This window comes from Eptesicus fuscus, chromosome 5 (genome assembly GCF_027574615.1).
Source record: "Eptesicus fuscus isolate TK198812 chromosome 5, DD_ASM_mEF_20220401, whole genome shotgun sequence".
Taxonomy (NCBI): domain Eukaryota; kingdom Metazoa; phylum Chordata; class Mammalia; order Chiroptera; family Vespertilionidae; genus Eptesicus; species Eptesicus fuscus.
Window position 1 is genome coordinate 65,152,769 of NC_072477.1, and position 15,249 is coordinate 65,168,017.

The window sequence follows — 15,249 nt, forward strand, 5'->3', positions numbered from 1 at the left end:
CTCTCCCCATAGAAAGGCAACTTTCCAACTTTCCACTATCCAACTTTCTCGAGTGTTTTCCAATGTAATAGCTGTAATAAAATCTCATTGTCATTGTCATTTCTCTGAGCATCAGTAATTTTGAGCATTTCCTCAAGAGCTTATTAGCCTTTTGGGGTTTCCCCTCCTATACATAGCAGGTTCAAATCTTTGGCCCATTTGTATGTTGGCATGACCATCGTTTTCTTGTGGCGTCTGTAAGAATTCTTTGTATTACTAGATATTACTCCTTTGGTGATTTGCAAATGCATTGTGAGTATCTTCTGTCATTCTGTCAACTATCAACATATTAACTTTTTCTGTGTGTTCTCAGCTGCTACAAATCATTAATTCTTATGTAATCAAATTTACAAGTATTTTTTTCCTTATGGTTCATGGTTTCAAAATGTTCTTTGAGAAATCCTCCTTGTATTCAGGTCGCAAATACATTATCTGACGTTGTCTTCTATTAACCTTATCGTTTTTCATGTCATGTGTTGATTTGTTTATAGCCCATCTTTTTATCTGAGGTTAAGTGGAGATGTTTTATTTTCCTCTATATAGGGAGTCCCTGGAGATCATATCATCTATTAAACAGTTTTCTCTTTTCCTGTTGAACTGCAGTGCCGATTTGATCATATAGTAAGTTCCCTTAAATATCAGGGCCTGTCTCTAACCCCTCTATTTTGTTCCATTGGTCCTATTCTTGCGTCAATAACCTATGGTTGGTGTTAGTGTGGCTTTGTAGTTGATCTTAGGATCTGGTAGGGCAAGACTCTCCTCTTCACTGTTACCTTTTCAGGTTGATTTTGTTACCCAGGGATATTTATTAAGAGGAGGAAATTTGGGATATATTTTGGAGCTGGAACTGTGTTTACCGCATCTCTGGCTTTACTGCAGTTTTACATTCCTGTATATTCACACCTGGCCATACTTTCCCCTCTTAGCTTCTAGGTTTTGTACTTTGTTTAGGGAGTTCTGCCTCATCCAATATTATATAAATATCCTCTAATAATTTATTTTAAATCTTCTATAGCGTTATTTTAATAGTTAGATATTTAATCTGTAGAATTTATTTTTGTATAGTTATGAAGTCAGGAGCTAACTTTATTTTATTCCAATGGTAAGCTAGTTTTTCTGATAATAACATCTGTTCTTTCTTCCCTGGCTTTAAATACTTCCTTCATCATAGACTAAAATTCGATATATACGTAGGGCTGTTTCTGGGCTCTCCTTGGTTTAAGGAAGTTTTGGAATCCAGAATGTGTTGGCGAGAACGGAAAAGCGTTGGATGCCTTGGAGCAGGGGAATAGCAGGTGGAAGGGAGTGGTCACACAGTTCACTGGCCACCAGCCAGGTGTGTGGGGATGAATCCGGGAGAGGCAGAGGTGCTGGGAGAAAGATGCTGCTGAAAGACAGGGTGGGAAGGAAGGGACAGGTACCGGAAGCATGTTGAAAAGGAAAGGAAAGAATTCATCCTTGCTCCGTTCATGGGGGAGTGATGTCAGCTGAGGCGCTGAGAGGAATGTACTTGTCAATGCTGGGTTACCTGAGGCCAGGAGGCTGTGGGCCAAAGGCAGGTCCTGGTCACCCCATCAATGGGAGCCAGTGAGCAAGTCCCCAGACACGCCCGAGGTAGAGGCCTCGACTCCCTGCTCCTCAGGGAGGAGGGGGTGCTGGGCGAAAGGAACTCGGTCCCTTCCACGTTGTGCAGAGACAGCTGCAGCTTCCACATGAAGGAACTCTGGGGCAGGGAGAGAGGGGCCTCGATTAGAGCACCAGGTGTGTACCAAGAACAGGGTTTTAGCTTAAATGTTATGTTCATTTGGAGACACATTGGGTTAGAGGAGATTAGGCACCCCTCATTTTGTCTGCGAACCTTGTCTCTGCCTGCAGCTCCTTACCTTCCCAGCCCAGTTCCCACTGACCCTGCACTGGAGTTCTCTCTCCCCTCCTGCCCCACACTGGAGTTCACACTGGACAATTTTGCACTCAATTTAGCCCTTTTCCCCCTCTCACTAGATCGTAAATTCTCTGTGTTTTCTTCCAGAACCTGCTCTGAGCCTTCAGCACCAGCTGGGCACACAGTAGGCACTCAGTAAGTGCCTGCTGGTAGAACGCCGACACTGTTGACTATTGTGCCTGGGTCAGAGGCTGTGTCAAAGGCGGGAAACCTCCACCCACCTCCTGTTCAATTTGATTTGATTTCACTAGAGAGAGACTCTGCTCTTGAGGAGTTGATGCACAATGAGCAAACACAGGGTGTGAGAGCGAGATCTCCCGTGCCCTGCCTAGGGCGGGGGGAGCAGAGTGGGCTCCTTCAGTGAGAAGAGTATCAAGTTCCAAGCTGTGAAGAATGCCCTGGAGTTCAGGGCTTGTCCTAGGCCTATTTCATGGGGAAAGGGTTGGGGAGTGGGGAGAATGCAGGGGATCCTCAGAGAGAAGGTCCCCTGGACCTCACCGTAGCCCTCACCCTGTCGCTTAGACACTGCTGTGCTGTGGGTTGGGTTGCCCACCCCACCCATCAGCATTGTCTTCTAGAAGTTCAGTTCTCCTGCTCAAACACTACTGATGGCTCCCCATTGCCTGGAGAACAAGTGTAAATGTAAAGTACGGCCTTTAAGGGTCACAGCTGTTGGGCCCTAATGTATAACTTTCCAGGTTTTTCCTTCACAAAGCCTCCTTGCTCTCTGCCCAATTCCCACCACCCGCTGTGTCGGACTCTCAATCCCCCCCCCCCACCCCTATCTCTTCCCATAAAACTCACTCCTGACACCAGACCACTTGTATACCTGAGCATACCCTGTTTCCTGGCCTCCCTATGCTTGCTCATGCTGTTCCTTGCTCTTGTCATGCCTTTCCCACCTCTCATTAGCTTCTGCAATCTTATCCATCCTCCAAGACCCAAGTCAGATGTCGCCTCCTCCATGAAGCCTTTTCAGACCCACCCTTTCCCTTCCCAGCTGACATCCACTTTCCATCTTCTGTGCTCTCTGGTCAATTGTTGGCTCTGTAAACCACAGGTGCCCACCCATGTGAAGGGTTATAGTGATCCTCTTAGGATATCCCTGTCAGCACCAGAGACTCGCACTCTGAGCCTCTGAGGGGTTGGGAGCATTTAGCTCCCTAGATGGACTGTCAACAATGTCAAGCCTGACATGTCCTCTCTTACAGTGTATGCAATAGCTGCTCACTGAGTGTGTAAACTAAGTTTAATTTAGTAGCATCCACTGAGGGGTGTGGGTGTGAAGTTTGTGGCCTTGGCAGTTGGACAGATGTCAGGGGCAGGGAAGGGCATGGGCTGGGTGGGGTCCAAGCCAAGGCCCATTTCCCCTCTGGAGGGCGTGGCGGGCAGCGGAGAACAGGGTGGGGACATCCTCTACCTGGCACGAGAAGAGGTCCCACAGATACCGCCAATCAGGTTCCATCCCATGCTTGGGCCCAGTCAGCTTTGTGTTCAGATCTCACCCTTGGTTTCATAAATGCACTTTAATCTGTGGGCCAGAAAAGCCGGTTGTGGGCCCCCAGGCGACAGCTCAGGCGGGAAACTCCCACTATGCCTCGCTGGGCAGCTGAGCAGGCGAAGCCAACTCACAGGCCCCCTAGTGAGCCAGCCACCACGCCAGAGATAGGATCAGCTGGGCGGGGCAGGAGCATCCTCTAAGCTGCCCTGAGACCAGGCAGGGCTGGGCACACCCTCTCTCTCCCCGGCCTCGCAGGGGGGACAGCTGGGGGCACCTGCCCTTGACCAACTCTCCTCACCAAGGATTTGGACAACGATTTTCTTTCTTTACCTTCTGACTTTAGGAGCCCTGGCCATGGTCCCTGCCTCCCATGAGGCCCCTTCCCGCAGCTCCTATGGTTCTGAGCCATGGGACTAAATAGAGTTAAAAAGGCAGGCATCATGCCCCCCAAGGGCAGGACTTCGATTAGCTGAAGAGAGCGGGCTTATCCTAAAGTTGTGAAGGTCAGCATCCTCTCCTTGCCACCCAATGTTCCCACAACTAGTTATTCTGAGCTTCTAGGGGCCGAAGATTGCTGACCCGAGGGCCAGACCCCCTGCTGGTCCCTGCAGTTCCAAGATCTGAAGACCAAGGATACCAAGAGGCCCAGGCCAGGGTTCCCTATTTGCTCACCCACCTTAACCCCTCCCCGGGCAATCCCAGCCAATGCTAAGAGGCATCCAGAGGGTGGAGCTCTGAGTCAGAGTATAAATTCCCAGTCTCACCACCCAGCTGGAGAGCCGCCACGATGCTCCAGAAGCAGATGCCCGCCTGGGTCTCCCACCACCTGCCAGACTCATGCCAAGCAGAAGATGGCAGACCCTCAGCCACCTGCGCCTTGGAGGTGAGGAAGCAGTGGTGGGCAGGTGGGGCCAGGAGCTGAAGGCCGGAGACAGGCTCAGGGAGGCTGGGGGCATTGTGGACTCCAGAGACAGGGGGCTCCTCTGCCGGGGCAGCCCCCACCTAGCACCCAGGGACATGGTCTGGCCCAGTTGGGGCTGGGGCTCTGGGGTGGTTGGCCCAGCTGTGGGTACCCACCGGCTTGACAAAATGCCATTGAGTGGCTCAGGGCCGTCCTGGGGCCAGGCCAGCAGCCAGGTAGACAGTGCTCAGCACGGGCAGGAGTGGGTCCACGTTTGGCCTATCCTAGCAGCGAGCAGGCATTAACCCTGTGGACATCCTAACCTGCCGTGCTGTGTGAGTGCGCGGTGTGACGTCTTGTGAGGATCGGTGACGTCGGCCAAGAGGCCTCCCACCTGGGTCTGTAGTCAAGACTCCTGGGTCTCTCCCACTCCTCTCAGCCTGGCAGGGAGACCCCAGGTTCATGGTCAGATCGCCAGGGCTCTGGAGCAGCTCTGCCTGGGCTTTCCTCTCTTATCTCACTCTGCTAATTTGCTTTAGACACGCCATGCCCAGGACTGTCCGCAGCAACTTATTTCTCATTACCTTCCCCCAGCCCACGCCAAATCACGGGATGAGATGAGTGATGCCCTGAAAGTGCCTTGTCCCTTGGGGGTGGGAGATGGGGACCCTGATCAGTCTCCAAGGAGCCCAGGAAGGGAGCTCAGGGCTGCATGATGTCCGTGCCCCGCTACCCTGGCCCGGTTAGACATGGCCTTCAGGAGTGTGCCCACATTTCTCCACAGCCCTCGGGGAAACTTTAGTTAGCAGCTAAATAGCCCTCACTGGCATCCTAGGAAGACCTGTATAAATCCTTCACATTGTAGCATCTGTGGTTTGCAGAGCTAATAACTGGCTAGAGAACTCCTCAGAAAATGAAAAGTGGATGTTAGCTGGGAAGGGAAAGAGTGAATCTGAGAAGGCTTCATGGAGGAGGAGGGCAGCACTTGCTCCTCCCTCTCCAGTCTTACTGAGCCTCCAAGAGCCTGGGCTGGGCTGTGGGGTCCCTCCACAGAAGGGACAGAGCTTACCCTGAAGCGGGGAGTGAAGCAACAGAGAACTGCGTCTGTCCTCGGGTCCTGGAGGGTCCATGACTCAGAGCTGGGACTCTTTGCCCTGACCCCTCGCTTAGCCTGGATGGTAAAAAAGAAAACAGGCTCCTTACGGGTGACCCCTGGTCTCAAACTAGCTGGGAAATGTCCTGAGGCCCCACAGAGTCCCCACCCCAATGGTCTCCTTTTAAGAAGGGCCTGTGCATCCTGGAAGCTATCTCCCGGCTGGTCAGAGCTCTGACATGGGTGTCGAAAGGGACTGCTGGATCCACCCAGCTCTCTGCAACAGAGGAGATGGCATCACCAGCCGGGCCTGCTCTGAGAAGCCCTGGGGAGAGGAGTTCCCACAGGCTCCATGGGAGCTGTCTTCCCTCTTTAGCACCCCAGACCTTGTGGGCTGGCTTGGTTAGGGTATGCCTGCCCCCAGGATGGGCATCGGACCTACCACTTCCTAATCCCACCTCACCTGGGAGAATGACCCTGAGTAACTATCTGTGACTACACATTCATCTAACTTGTAGTGGTAGCTATGTTCTTGGCATGTATCGACTGGGTTTTACTCCTGCCTCTGCTATGAACTCGTCTAGGGCAGTGGTCGGCAAACCGAAGCTCGCGAGCCACATGCGGCTCTTTGGCCCCTTGAGTGTGGCTCTTCCACAAAATACCACGTGCGGGCACGCACGTACAGTGCGATTGAAACTTCGTGGCCCATGCGCAGAAGTCGGTTTTCGGCTCTCAAAAGAAATTTCAATCGTTGTGCTGTTGATATTTGGCTCTGTTGACTAATGAGTTTGCTGACCACTGGTCTAGGGCCTGACGTGGAACAAGATTGGACTCACGGTGAGGGCCGGCGTCCGGGTGACTGGGAAGCACCTGCCCTGTAGTCAGGGAGACCTGCACCTGAGTCCTGTCCCTCCTGGGCTGTGTGGCCACGTGTGAGATGCAGCTTCTCTCACCCCAGTCTTCTCTGCAAAGCAGGCATCACAGCCCCTTCTCAGCACAGTGGGAGGGCTCCAGATGCATGCACCCCGTGTGCCGTCAGGGCCTCGCACACAGAGGGTAACGGAGCGTGTCCTCCAGCCTCCCCGCCAAAAGGTCCATCTACGGAGTGAGGGGTGGGAAGGAGTACTATTGGATTGCATGATAGCCTCTCCTGAGAGTCAAGGGGTTTCCATCTTCTCCCTGTGAGCCGGCAGATGCCCTCTGTCCTGAGGAGGCCTGGAGGGAAATGAAGTCCTGTTGAGATCAGCCCCAGGGACCAAGGCCGGGGAGGGGGGCAGAGGGATGTGTGTCTGCAGCCTGAGGAGTGGCGTCCAGGAAACAGCTCCCAGCTGTCCTCCCCACACAGCAGTTAAATGCACCTCTGCACTGTTTGCCAGAGTCCCTGCCTGGTGCTCCAGCGTGCCGAGTGCTCCCTAGTCCTCACCCCAGGACCCCCAGCGCCCCGTGACCCGCAGGATTCATGCCTGTCCCTGCTCCAGGGCTGCAGCCCAGCTGACACAGTGCCTGGCCAGGCCTGTTGTTAGGTATTTCAACTTTCACCCGGATAGCTAGCCAGGGCGTCCTGTCCTAGGGACCGGCTTGTCCAAGTCCCTGAAGTTCTCACCCTTAGCACCGTCGCTACCCATACATTTGGCTTTCTCAATCTCGCTGGCTTCTGGTTCCCATCTGCAGAGTCACAGACACTGTGCTTTGTGCTTTTGCATCGTCCTACTGTGTATCAGTTGCCTCTGGGGCCATGAATTTTGCTTATCTCTAGCACCACGCCAATTGAGCACATTACATCAGGATCGAAATACTGATTTTAAGACGAGAAGGTCATTTTTCACAGCCCTGGTTCCTGGAATCCTCTGGGCCCAAGACCTGAGTCCCCTGTTCCCTCTGCCTTCCTCCCTTGGCCCTCTGGGCTCTCTCTCCAACCCGCCGGGCTCCCTCTCCCTGCTGGGAGATGGGAAAGGGCTTTGTAGAGAGCTTTGAAGCTGGGTCTCTCCTGCAAATGCCTGGACTGGAAGGTGTGACCTGAGGCTCCAGGCAGACCACAAGGAGCCCTCTGTGGCTGCTAGAAAATGGAAACTTCTCCAGGAGCCCTTCCAGCTCCCATGTTCTCCGGCAGTTTAAAAAGGAGAGGCCCTGGGCTCTGTCTGTTGAGCACAACAATGGAAAAATGGTCAGAGTTGGGGGTTATTTGGGGGCTTTGGGGAAATTCAATGTACAAAGAAGAATCTGTCAGGAAAATAGATTTTAAGACCAAGGAAGGGAAGATGGGGGCAAGCAGCACCTGGCTTTGTGTTTGCCGAGGGCCACTTTCGGGTGAGATGACAGGAGAGTCATGGGTAGGAACATGGCCTTAAGAATTAGAACTGGATTCAAGCTAGGCTCCTCTGATTCTCGCTGAGTGCCTGGAGTCAAAGGACTCAGGCTCAGACCCTCCACCTGTGAAGTGAGGCTAAGAACTGCTTCATGGGGTGTTGTAAGGTGTGAGCAAGACAAACGTAGACGTTGTATACACAGCACTTAGCAGATGGCAGACCCTCAGCCGGTGGTCGCTGATGTGGTTATTGTTGCTGAGTGGTCAATGCCAATGGAAGTCCTCAGGGTAGATGACAGCTGAGACCTTTTCTTGGAAGGCAGGGAGATCCTGTGGGAAGCTACAAAGGCTCATTCCCTTCCAGAGAAGACACAAGAGAGCAGGGCAGGGCCCAGGACCGCACCTCCTGGAGGCAGGAGAAGGGTAGTGATGGCCAAGAGGACCATGGCCCTGAGTTCAGAGCCCTTCAACACGATGAAATGACCCTGAGGACTGACCGCTGCCTGGCTGAAGCCTTGGGCGGCTCCCCACTTGGAGCCCTCTAGTTGCCCTCTGAGAAAGTGGGCCAGTGGGAACAGGCTATGCCAGAACTGCTCTCCTGAGTGAAGGCTGACTCCTCCTTCCTTACCAGATCAGGCCATGATACCGCTCTGCCCAGGAGCGGAGTGAGAAGTAAGAAACCCACTGTGCCCAGAGGGGGGCTGGCCAAAGGCCACAGCCATATTTCTAGAACCAGAAGTGATCTGTGTGGCCCTAGTTACAAAGTCAAAACAAAACCCTGTTAGAGCATGTTATTGACCATAAAGATAGTCAATATTTCAGAGTTAATCTCACCAAAGGAATCTTTTTTAAAAATAGAAATCTTTATTGTTGAAAGTATTACATACATCCCTCTTTTTCCCCCACTGACTCCCTCCAGGCCCCCTCCCCTGCCCCAGGCCTTCACCACCCTATTGTCTGTGTTCACCAAAGGAATCTTTAAACTAACTGTCAGATTGGCCTTGATTCTGATTTTGAGTCAGCTGTTGGGGAGAGAGGAGAAAGAGACCCTCAAATTGGCTTACATCTCTCTCAGGGGCTAAGCAACAGCCTTCCCAGTCATCATTCTATTGTTGCTGGTTAAAATTAAGCCCCAGGAGAGGTTGGAAGGACAGACATCAAAATGATAGCAGTTCTCATGACAAGTAAAAAATATTGTAACTATGTGCAGTGATGGATGTTAACTAAACTTATTGTGGTGACCATATCAAATCATTATGTTGTACACCTAAAGCTAGTACAGTGTTATATGTAAATTATATTTCAAATTTTTAAAGTATATTAAAATACTCTATTACGAAGGTTTTATGATGATTAGAAACAAAGAAAAGTGTCTGACAAATAGTAAGTGTTTAATAGGTGGTAGCTATTATAAATATTATTATCCTATATAATAAAAGGCTAATATGCAAATTGTCCCCTTGGGAGTTCCACTGACTGGAAGTTTTGATAGCTCACTATGATGTGCAGTGACCACCAGTGGGCAGTGTGGAATGAAGGAAGCTCCAGCCAGCAGCTGGCAGCAGGGGGGGAAGGCCCCAATTGGCCCTGATCTCCGGCCAGGCCTAGGGACCCTACCTGTGCACGAATTTTGTGCACCAGGCCTCTAGTCTCTGATAATAGTCAAGGCAGATGAGCTATCAGTGGACAGTCTGGGTTGAACATACAAATAATTATTATAATGTTAATTTTTTAAAATGATTTAATGATGATTTTTGAGGGGTAAGATTATGGGGACTCTTTTTCTTCATACTTTTGTTTTTCCAAAACCCTAATATTATTTTAAATAGAGAAGAATTGTATCCTCTTAAAACGTATAAAGTGATTTTAGCCACACAGGGTGGACTATGTGGAGTGTAAAGGCTCCAGTTCAGAGGCCTCTATAAATATAGTCACTTGGTGAGTTGGAGGAGTTCAGTGGCATCTGCTGTGGACACAGGCTGGGCGTGGATTGGAAAAAAGACTCATCTAAGCCAAACTTTTATGGAAAGGGATTCAAATCCCTAGATTCAAACAGGAAAGACATGAACAGAACAGGCACAAAGCTGTCCCTCTTCCAGGTATGCTGGCTCAGAGTCGGGTTAAGAGGAAACCCCTTACCTCGATGCCTGGGATCCCCTGGGGACCAGAGAGCCCTCCGGGGCCCAGAAGTGTGGGTTGACTGGGGAGGCCTCTGGAGGCCAGGCAGTGGGAACCTAGGGCAGCTGGAGCTGCTCTCCATCAAGGCCACCTGCCATCACTGCCTTGATAGTGAGTCCACTGTCCTCTCAATCCACAGGAGGGGCTGTCTCCATGCTACCTGCTAACAGTGAGGGTCATCCGGATGAAAAATGTCCGGCAGGCTGACATGGGTGAGTATCTTCCTTTCACTTCCCTCCTCCTTCTCTGCCTGTGGGGTCTGGATGGAGAAATGGTCAGGGGTGTGTGTGTGTGTGTATATGTGCGTGCGTGCATGCGTGTGCATGCATGTGTGTGTGTGTTCTACACTCAGGTTGTATTTCAGACTTTGGGGATTACTAGTATATTGATTTTCATGCCTTTCCCATTAGCTGTGACCTTGGCCCTACCATGGTTCCCCTGTGTCCAAGAGCACTGTCACCTCACTCTCCTCCACTCCCTCTCCCTAGTATCCATTTCCGGGAGCGCCAGCTTCTCCCACACTGGGCACTTCTTGCTCTGCATGAGTTGAGGGACTGTTTGGGGTGAAGGGAAGGAGAGGCCCTTGGGCATCATGGGACCAGCTGCCAGCCTAGTCCCAGTGCTCCTCCTTAGGACCCAGCTACCATACGGGGTGCTAGGGTCCAATCCAGAAGCCCCACAGCCCCCAGTTCTGCAGGTCGGCCCTACGGTGTGGTTGACTCGCCAGGGCTGCTTATACAGCGTTTTCTTGCAGCCTTAACTTCCCCTTCCTCCCAGCCCCTGCAGCATGCCTAGGCCATGGGGGCCCAGGGAAGTCTCTAGCTTCAGCATTTGGGTAAGCAGGATGCTCCCCCATGCCTGGCTTTGGGTGGCATTTCAAGAGATAAGGCGAGCCAAAAGCCCCTTCCAATGCTTCCCTCATCTTCCCTCAAAGAGGAGAAAGCTTGGTGTCAAGGCCCCACTGCTGAGGGGGTGCCCCACTCACTGGTGACCCCACAGGAATGGCCCAACAGCCACCAGGATTCCCCAAAGCTTTGTTATACTCTCACTGCCCTGGGGTTCAACTCAGAGTGGCAGAGATTGCAAAGAGCCATGATACTTTTTTTAAAGTTTTTATTTATTGATTTGAGAGGGGGAGGGAGAGAGAGAGAGAGAGAGAGAGAGATCTATTTGTTGTTCCACTTATTTATGCATTCATTGGTTGATACTTGTATGCACTCTGACTGGGGATCAAACCCGTAACCCTGGTGTATTGGGGTGACACTCTAACCAACTGAGCTGCTAAGCCAGGGACATCTCTGCCCAAAGTGATTATAGAATAGTCATAGAATATGGCATTCTAACCTTGTCACTACATAATTAAGACCCAGAGGAGGACAATGAAAACTGCCAGTAGCTAAGGAAGGCTGCGCTGGGGACATGGGTCTGAGAGGGGCGGGCTGTGAGCATCCAGAGGCCCAGGGAGACCAGTCTGGAGAGGGGCCATCCTGAAGAAGAGAGAGGAACGTATCCCCAGGCACCTGCTGGGGGCCAGCCTAGGCAAGACATCCAAACACCATTGGATCTTCCCACAACCAGAGGGTCGTGCTGTGAGGCCCATTTTACACCTGAGGGTTAATGAAAGTGTTGGATCCCAGGTCTGGAGAGCTGAGGAGTGGAGGGGACGAGCCAGGAGAAGGAGGCCAGGGCCAGCGGTGGAGGGGGAGGACCGGGCAGAGGAGAGATCAGGATCTAGGTGATGTGGCACCCGAGTTCTTGAGGGGGGAATTGCATGACTTCCAGGGCTCCTGTGCCGCTTGGGCTGGAGCACAGGTGCAGAGGCTGAGACACCTGCTGGGAAGCTGTCGCTGTGGCTGTCGCTGCTGCTGCTGTGCAGGCCTGAGTGTAGAGGAGGGAGGGCCCTGGGGCCCTAGAGAAAGCAGAGGGATCAGACAGGATTCAGACCAAGTCCCCTGGATGGTGAGTGTCCAGAGCCCGTTCCAGCAGGAGCAGCTGGAGCCAGAGTCCAGCTTGGGCCTAGCGCTGTGGAAAGGGCCAGCCAAGGGCCAGGGATTTCTCCTCAGGCTTCTCAAGGCCTCCCGGCCCACCAGCAGTGACCCGAGGAGTCTGAAAGTGCCCCACGGGCTTGGGGCCTGGCTGCCTCTTTCACCTCTATTGCCCATGCCACACTTCACCCCGCTCCCCTCAAGGACAGCCTCGGCTTTCACACGCCCGCAGCTGCACACCGGCCTCCGCTCCTCTCTGGGTGTGTCTGTCCCAGCCCTGCCTGTACCCGCGTGCTCAGACCTTCCCGTTGTCCGGGGCCTTTCTGTCTTCTCCCTGTCACACCCCTGGCAGAGGGAGGGGGATGGAGGAGCAGGCAGCCAGAGAAACGGGCTGAGGCCTGGTTCCACCATCCGGTCTCCCCCTTCCCCACATGTGCCTTGGCACACAGGCTGCCTTTTGAGGGTACCTGGTCCCCTTTGAGCACCCCTAGTTGTTGATTTTTTTCTTCATTTCCCCTGAGGAGCAGGGTTGGGCCTGCACAGGGTCTGGGTGCCAGCCCGGAGACATTGTGTCTGGTCTCCACGGCTGGGCTCTGTTGCTGCCTGGCCGGGTGAGATTTGAGACTATCCTGAGGCCTTCCAGGTCCTGGGTTGCCCTTGCCCCAAACTGTTCCCTTCTGGCTTGTATCAAAAGCATGTTACTCTCTGGTTCCACCTCAAATGTGTGTCTGTGTTTGCAGGAGTTCAAGGAGCCTGAAACGGATGAGATTGAGGGATAAGATTCAGCGATGATCCCTCTACCCCCTCCTCCTGCATGTCAGGGAGCGTGCCGCTCAGACCTGGGCCAGAACTGGCTGGGAGTCTGCCCAGAAGCCTCCTAGCTATAAAATGTTTTTATTACCCTTGGAAAAATAAATTAAAACACAAACCAGCACCCCAAGGGATGTGAGGCAGGTATCTGTAGAGGTATTAGCGAGACAGTGTTCTCAGCATCTGTGGAGATCATTGCATCATTTTTGCCACCCACCTTCCAGGAAAGGATACGTGTCATCAGATGACCAAGCCCTCTGTCACTCCCAGAGGATTAGAACCAATCTATGTCTCGGAAATCCCCTGTAGTCCCTGAAACTCTCAGAATTGGGTCACCGTTGCTTAACCATTTTTCTTCATTGCAAACATGATGGTCCCTGTCCTTACAGTCAGCTAATGACACCTGTCATCTGGGCCCGACCGGATTTCCTCCATCACCCCCCTCTCCCCAGATTACCTCTTCTTTGGGCTGCATTCTCCTCCTTCCCAGCTTGTTGGGGTGGAGGTGGGAACAGCTCTCTGCACAAGGACTGAAAAACAAATTAACGCTTGAAGTGTGGGTGTCTGATCAGCCCTGTCTCTTCCAGGCCAAAAATGCTGAGATTTTATTTAATGGGGTTTAACGGGAGAATTTTAGGCATGGAATGAGATAGGAAAGGGATTTTAGGGGGAAAGGGGCCTTTACAGGGTCCATTATATGGTGCTAAGCAAATGGGTGTGCAGTTGGTGGGGTGGCTGCCTGTAGGCTTCTAGCGTACAGAAGGCAGACCAAGGAGGAGGTTACAGGCCCAAGAGGAGGGCCAGTATCCAGAAAAGGCTGCAGGAGGGGTCCTGGAGGCTGAGTAGGTCCTTGGGAGGCTCCCTGTGGGCAGAGGGATTAGGCACGCCAGCTTTCATACTTGTCTGCGGTGACTCAGCCTGGAAATCTGGGGTACTGGTTTAGCCCAATAGCAGGAAGCTGGGCTTTTACATGCATTCATTTACTCAGCAAATATCTCGTCCAAGCGCTGACACACGGTCTTCCGGCCTGCCAGTGTTCCGGGTGCCGTGTTAGCTAGTGCTCTGCCAGGAGAAGAGCAGCGGGCTCCAGGTGAAGAGCGGCACCTGGCCCACGTGGGGGCTCAGGGAAGGCTCCCAGAGGAGGTTCCTTCTGAAACCCAAAGGGGCTGGCCTAGGGAAGGGTGTTCCAGGCAGAAGGAAAGACAAAACGGCATGGCACCTTGTGAGACCTGCAAGTGATGGGGTTTTGCTAGAGTCTCAAGTGCAAGTGTGAGCACCTCTGTGTGTACATACATATGTATGTGTGTGCTTGTGTGTGTGCATGTGTATGTGTGTGTGTTTGGGGGCAGGGCACAGGCTGGGTTGGAGGGAGGGTGGATAAATGAGGCTGAAGCTGGGGAAGTTGGCAGGGCAGCCCTGTTGAGTGGTCGCGACTCCTTCCTGAGGGCAGGTGGGGGGTGACATGGTCCGGTCTAAAAAGATCCCTCTGGTTTCTCTTGAGAGAAAAGATCAGAGTAGAGGAAGACCGAAGACAGGGTACCTAGTGGGGAAGAGGCAGCAGAGATGAAGGTGGCCTGCAGCAAGGCAGTGGCAGTGGCAGTGCCAGTAAGGAGATGTCGATGGGCTGGAGAGATCAAAGGAGTTAAAACGACTCAATACAAGAGTCAAGGACAATCCTTGGTGTCTGGCCTGGACACCTGAGTTGTCGATGAGGAGTAAGCAGCAGATTGGCCACAGAGGGGATGATGGGGATGATGAAGTCATTATTTTTTTTATTCTGTTGGGTTTTAGTCATTCTTTGTGTCTGAATTAAATGATGAGTATGACATATAAAGGACAGTGTCGTCTCACCCTTATTCAATGGCAGGAGGTCTGCAAATTCCAATTCACTGAGTAGTAAGCCCTCAGAGATTAGCCAGACATTGGGGATAACATCAGAAGCTAGGGGTGCTTCCCCAATCCCTGGTGAAGAACTCTGGTAAAGTTCTCAGTGTGGTGGCATTTTAGGAATAAGTCAGTCCGGGGATACACACCTCTGGTTCCATTCTCACAGAACATCGTTGATAACAATTGGATCAGTCTTACCAGTACGGAACTCTCATACCCACACCATCTTTACTTCTAGAGGACTCTCTGACACTGGAAACTATTGCCTTTTACTTGTTTTCTGTGTATCTGGTGTGAGCCCTGGGAATTAGCCCAGCAGGTTGCTGGGAGAGTAACAAGGGCACCCATGGCGCCTCTTTCTCCCTCCTCCCAGGTAGAATGGCAAGAGAGAACCAGGCTGGGTTGCTCTTTTTCACCCTGTGCCTTCTGGTGCTCCAACCAGAAGACCTGGGAGCCTTCTTCCACTTTGGGAGGGCTTATTGGGGTCACAGCCCTTGTCCCTTCTTCAGAGCACATCCAGCATCAACACACTTGGGTTGTTCATTTCAAATGGGAAAAAAAGTATGTGGCTCCATGTGATGGTTTCTTGGGTCACACACCTCATGCTG

The 15,249-nt window shown here is 52.2% G+C and overlaps 1 protein-coding gene across 1 annotated transcript in view; it reads left to right on the plus strand.

The window, feature by feature from the left end:
• Positions 1-4,269: 4,269 nt before the first annotated feature.
• The window catches only part of PLA2G4E (phospholipase A2 group IVE), a 36,825-nt gene continuing 25,845 nt past the window's right edge, over positions 4,270-15,249 (plus strand). Inside the window, exons 1-2 of the mRNA XM_028147529.2 lie at positions 4,270-4,365; positions 10,099-10,171. Of these exons, the coding sequence (XP_028003330.2) occupies positions 4,270-4,365; positions 10,099-10,171 (169 nt within the window). The remainder of the gene's footprint in view (positions 4,366-10,098; positions 10,172-15,249) is intronic.